The sequence below is a fragment of the Protopterus annectens genome, chromosome 12.part0 (assembly GCF_019279795.1).
Source record: "Protopterus annectens isolate FY-2018-M chromosome 12.part0, PAN1.0, whole genome shotgun sequence".
Taxonomy (NCBI): domain Eukaryota; kingdom Metazoa; phylum Chordata; order Ceratodontiformes; family Protopteridae; genus Protopterus; species Protopterus annectens.
The window spans coordinates 120505013-120510062 of record NC_056746.1 but is presented as its reverse complement, the minus strand read 5'-3'; the positions used below and the strand labels follow the sequence as shown (position 1 = coordinate 120510062).

The following is a 5050-nucleotide window of genomic DNA, read 5'->3' as shown; positions in this document are numbered from 1 at the left end:
TTAAGGGATGTAACAACTTTCAAAGGTTCCTATTTTTTGTGATTGACAAAATTGAACAGAATAATAGGGGTGGAGATATCGACAGCTTATTGGAGAGCAAAGAAATGTTTTGGCAGTTGAGGATTAATGTCATGGAAAAAAACAGGAATCAATGACCATTGTTCACTTAAAGGCATTTTAAAACTTCAAGCAAGATTAATTTAATTAACCTAATGGAATGTTTTATATATTTATGTTTCACTGTTTCTGTGGTTATATGTTTTTGTTATATTTATTTTAAATGAGATCAATTACTGTAAGTTAAGTTGACAAATATTATTCATTGTTTAATAGTTATTAAAATTGCACATATAAATTTATACTACTTACATTTCGTAAAGATTTTATATTGATTTGAGGATATTTATGTTTTTTGCTTTGATTAATTATGTTAATTAATCATGATTTTTGTATGGCTGATGCTTAATTGATGTGCATAAATTGTGGTTTATTTAGACTGTAATTTACTCTGATGCTGTGCTAACAGATTAAACGGGTGAAAGTGCTAAGTGTTTTAACTATTAAAGCTTTTCCTCCTGTTTTTTACCAGTGCTTTTTTATTGTCTAAATCCAGTTTGTGTTTGCTTGACATTCGTGCCAGGTTTGTGGTGATCCTTGATTTGGTATTTAGATATATTTTCCCCATTATGGTTTTGAGCAGTCTTAAATTTCTAAGAAAACTAGTCATGTATTGTACTTTGGCAAACGTTTATAGTACTTAAAGGAGAACCTCACCCAAATGTCACTATTTTTAATTTCCTAAATGTTCCTAGGTTCATAGGTTTGTAATAGGCTAATGACCCTGGAGCCTTTACAAGCCTAGCCCATAGAAGTGCCCTGGCATTGTGCCACTGATGTTAGTTCCCAGTTCTTCTGTCACGTACAGCAACTGGAGTGATCCCTGGGGTGAACTTCCTATTTCCCATCCACTCACCATCAAGATTTCTCTTGAAGAGGGCCATTGAGGTTCTCTGCTTGACATGTATGGGAAGTCTATTCCAGAGCATGTGCAGTCTCTGGGTTATGAACCTGTCTCTCCAGCATGTTCTGTTGATTGTGGTAATGAGACTGATGTCTCTGGAGCATGTGATGTGGAGGGATTGAGATTTCTTTAGATGTAGCATTTCTAACAGAGCTGGATCAGACATGGCTTTGTAAGTCAAGCAGAGATTGCCTCTTAGTAGACGATATGAAACAGAGAATAGCTGGAGTAGGACATGTGTTTAAGGCCTAGGATCCTCTTTGTGAGGTACTTTTGTGGCCTTTCCAGCTGTTGCATGCGTCTAGTGAGGTACATGCTAAATGGGGATTTATACTTGATGATTGGCCTGATGAGGGAAGAGTAGAGAGAGAGAGGATGACCTCCGTCCTGGATGCAAAACCCTTGGTAATGAGATATGCCACATAGAAGGACTTTCTGACCACAGTAATAATGTGGTGGTCGAAGGAGAGGTTGCTGTCAACCTGTGTCCCCAGATCTCTTATAACGCCTTCAGTGTTCATTGGGCTCCCATTGATGTGATAATTAGTGGGAACTGAGTTTTTCCCAAAGGGGATGACAACAAATTTTTTTGGCATTAAGCTTAAGGGCCATGGTTTCGACACCAGTCATTGGTCTCGTGAGGCCTTTCTGTAGGATGTCTACATCACTTGGAGAGTTAATAATGGCTCCCAGCTTGCTGTAATCTCATACTAAACATGTCACATACAGAAAAAAACATAATTTAATAGTTCAGTTTGTTTTATGACTGAACTTTTCTGTTTGCCTTTCTTTCCTGCATTTGTCTCATCATCTGTTACATCATGAAGGCTACTAAGAGTGGAGGTTAGGTCACTCATTCCAGCTACATAATCATTAAGAAAACAATGGCCTTTAAATGTGCCTTTATCATTCACAGATTACCTGCAACACACCTCAGACAAATAGTGTAGTCTGGAGTCTAAAGAAAAGCAAGGCTTTCAAGCTTAGTTTCCAAATGCAAGAAAACAACTCGTAAGTTTATATATTTCTTATCACAAATTAGTTGTCTTTCCCTTTAATCAAACTCTGAGTGACACTAAGACAATATTTTTATTTTATTCTTATTTTCTGTATTTTGATTTTGTCTATACTATATTTTCTGTAAAAGTGTGTGTTTCTTCTGCTGTTTTGTTACAGCATTTTTGCATTGCATACAGTGTTTTGTTGAGACATCAGTGAGTTTGGGGATCAAGATTAATTTCAAAGACTGTAATTGTAGCTGCAATATTAAAAACTGTGAATGCAACACAAACTGTCTCAGCCCAAGTAAGACCTATTAATCACAGGGGTTCAGATTTCACACACTTCCTAAACTGCAGTTGTTACTTTGAAAAGGACAATTAACTCAGTTATTTTCAAGTCTGTCATTCAAACACCCTTAAATTGCTGTAGCAAAAGTGGCCACAAATGAAAAACAAAGAAAGCAAAGTAATTAAACCTGCAGACAAACGTAGTCAGTCACAGGACTGTTGTAAGCTGATGAGACAGAAAACCACAGTAAATGGTCCTCACATAATATTCAGTCTGTCCCTCTAAAATGACATCAGAAAGGTAAGGGCATTGTTTGTAAAAGAAAATCATGTTGCCTATCGCAGCCCCTTTCAGGTCATTTTGAGGTATAACATATCAGAATATAACAACCACCACTAACGCATTTATTTATATTTTATATATGGTTCTTTAAAGTGTATGTACAGTTTATTTTTTGGTAGGATGTTGTCATTTGTATTGCTACGTATTTTCTTCTCAAGTTACAGTTGGGAATTAGCCTTTCACACACACACACACACACACACACACACACACACACACACACACACAGAAGTAACTAAGTAGATTGTTGCTCCAGCCATTAAAGAAAATGCTTTGAATATAAATTGCGAAACCTTTTTATCAGGTATTGGAGTGTAAAGCAGGTTGTGTGCTTCCCCTTCTGAAAGTTACTTGGCACTCGTGAGTGGGATATTTTTAGCTTCATTTTCATGACTGTTTTAGATGTGAATCTATGGTTTGCTTTGCTTTGTAAGTGTGTTCGCTGACGCATATATTTAACCAGGGTTACTTGGCAGATAATCTGCAGGTATTAGGCCGTGCCCAGCAGTCATGTGACATATGGGAAATCTAGGTGCGGAATAATAAGGACAGCAGAACTGAAAGTTTACTGAATGAAAACTAAGCAAATGAGACCATATGAGACAAATCAGTTTCAGAATAATGGTAAGGAGTGGTGTATTTTATGGTGAGCAAATACAGACCTCAATAGTTTTGCAGTATTTTATTCTTCCCATAACACATTGAATGAAATTATTCAAACAGAATGTAGTTTTAAGACAGTTTGATAAACACTATACGAAGATGCAGATCCTACCTGAAAGAAAGAAAACTATATTTTTTATATGTAACCAGAGAAGATGTATTGCGATGAGTCTTATTTTGAGGTGAAAATGGAGTAACTGTGCTGGAATACAAAAGGCAAATTCGTCTAATCCTAGCAGGCAAACTTTTAAGTTTTCATCTCTGTGGTTGTATGGATTAGGAAATTATAGAGACAAAAAACAAGTAAATAAAATATTATGCAAACAGTTTCATAAAGTATGTACCTGATGTAATGTATACATTTCAATTTGTGTTTGTATTTTCATGGAGTTCTTATTTTGGCAGAAACATTTAAGGCTTCATTCTGGGAAGATACAGTTTTCCCTCTAAGACCCTCTAGTGGCCTAGACTAGTAAGTGTGGACATTAAGACAAAAATTGTAAAATTCCAGTTTTTTCTGCTTATATTTTAGGCGTGATGTTCCTGGTCATATTTAAAAAATGCTGATTATCTCTGCATATACTGCACCCTCACCTTTTCTAACAAAAATAAAAAAACTTTTTCACCTGTTCATGTCTCAAAATTTGTTACAAACTAAATGCTTAAAATATGTTTTTAAATATATCAAGTCAGTTTGCTTAAAATGATTTATTACTTTAAAAAAGTCAAATGGGTAACCAAAGTAAAGTCTCACCACATACACTGCAACTCCTGCAGCTGGGTATTGGGGGGGGGGGGGGCCTTGCTTACAAAACTATCAAGTAGTGTTTCCTGGTACTCATATTGTGACAGTTGCCATAGTAATGGATTTACATTGTCTGCAAAACAACTAATATACATGTAGTCACTTAAACCTTCTTACTGTGATTTCTGATTACCAAATACAATCACTTTTCTAGCTGCATTGTCTTCATAATTCATTTGACTTTGCCAACTCTTGTGGCTGCCAATCACTGAATCAAACTTCTCTAACCACGTAAAGCTAGATGTCCTTCTACTTGATGGTCACCATGAAAAGACAGACCAGTTGGGACAGTTGCAAGGAACACCATTTGAGGGGACTGCACTTCAAAGGCAAACCGGGGTGGAGACTAGCACGTGGAAGGTAATGTATCAGGTAACTAGGCCTAAAGCCTGTATGTGCACTTTGAATGGTCATTGCTTCTTGCGGTTCTTTGAGTGGACTAATTTCTGGATCATTTCCTGATGAAGACTTTGGTTCTGTAGCTGAGCTAAGGAACAACTCTGGTACTTCTTGTCAGCTGGGTAAAAGTTGTGATATGATGAGCACATGCATGCACCTTCTCAAGGATGTAAGGGTGTAACATTTTATGCCCTACCAGCATGGAAGGGTAGAATACTGATTCCTAACACATTTTGCTCTAGATTTTTTTCTCTTAAGGACACACTGTGTATCTCATGTACTTGCTCATAGTTTTTTCCTCCTTCAGAATCTTTTCCCAGTAGGCACAAGCCATCTTTTCTGGTCACTACCCCTAGATATGACTTTTCTTTTTTCCCCCTGCTTGCAGATGTCTGTGAAGGTTTATAAGACACGATGTACTCATCAGATGGGAATACTGTGGACATTGGTTCTGCTATTTCTGACATGATGGTAAAACCTGTGTCATAGTCTGATACCCCCCCCATTTAATTCACAGTTGTTTTGACTGA

At 36.8% G+C, this 5050-nt stretch overlaps 1 protein-coding gene across 1 annotated transcript in view; it reads left to right on the top strand.

The window, feature by feature from the left end:
* The first annotated feature begins 4279 nt into the window (after positions 1–4279).
* Positions 4280–5050, top strand: part of TVP23A (trans-golgi network vesicle protein 23 homolog A) — a 504754-nt gene continuing 503983 nt past the window's right edge. The window contains exon 1 of the mRNA XM_044089139.1: positions 4280–4481. Coding sequence (XP_043945074.1) covers positions 4363–4481 — 119 coding nt within the window. The 5' untranslated portion in view covers positions 4280–4362. The remainder of the gene's footprint in view (positions 4482–5050) is intronic.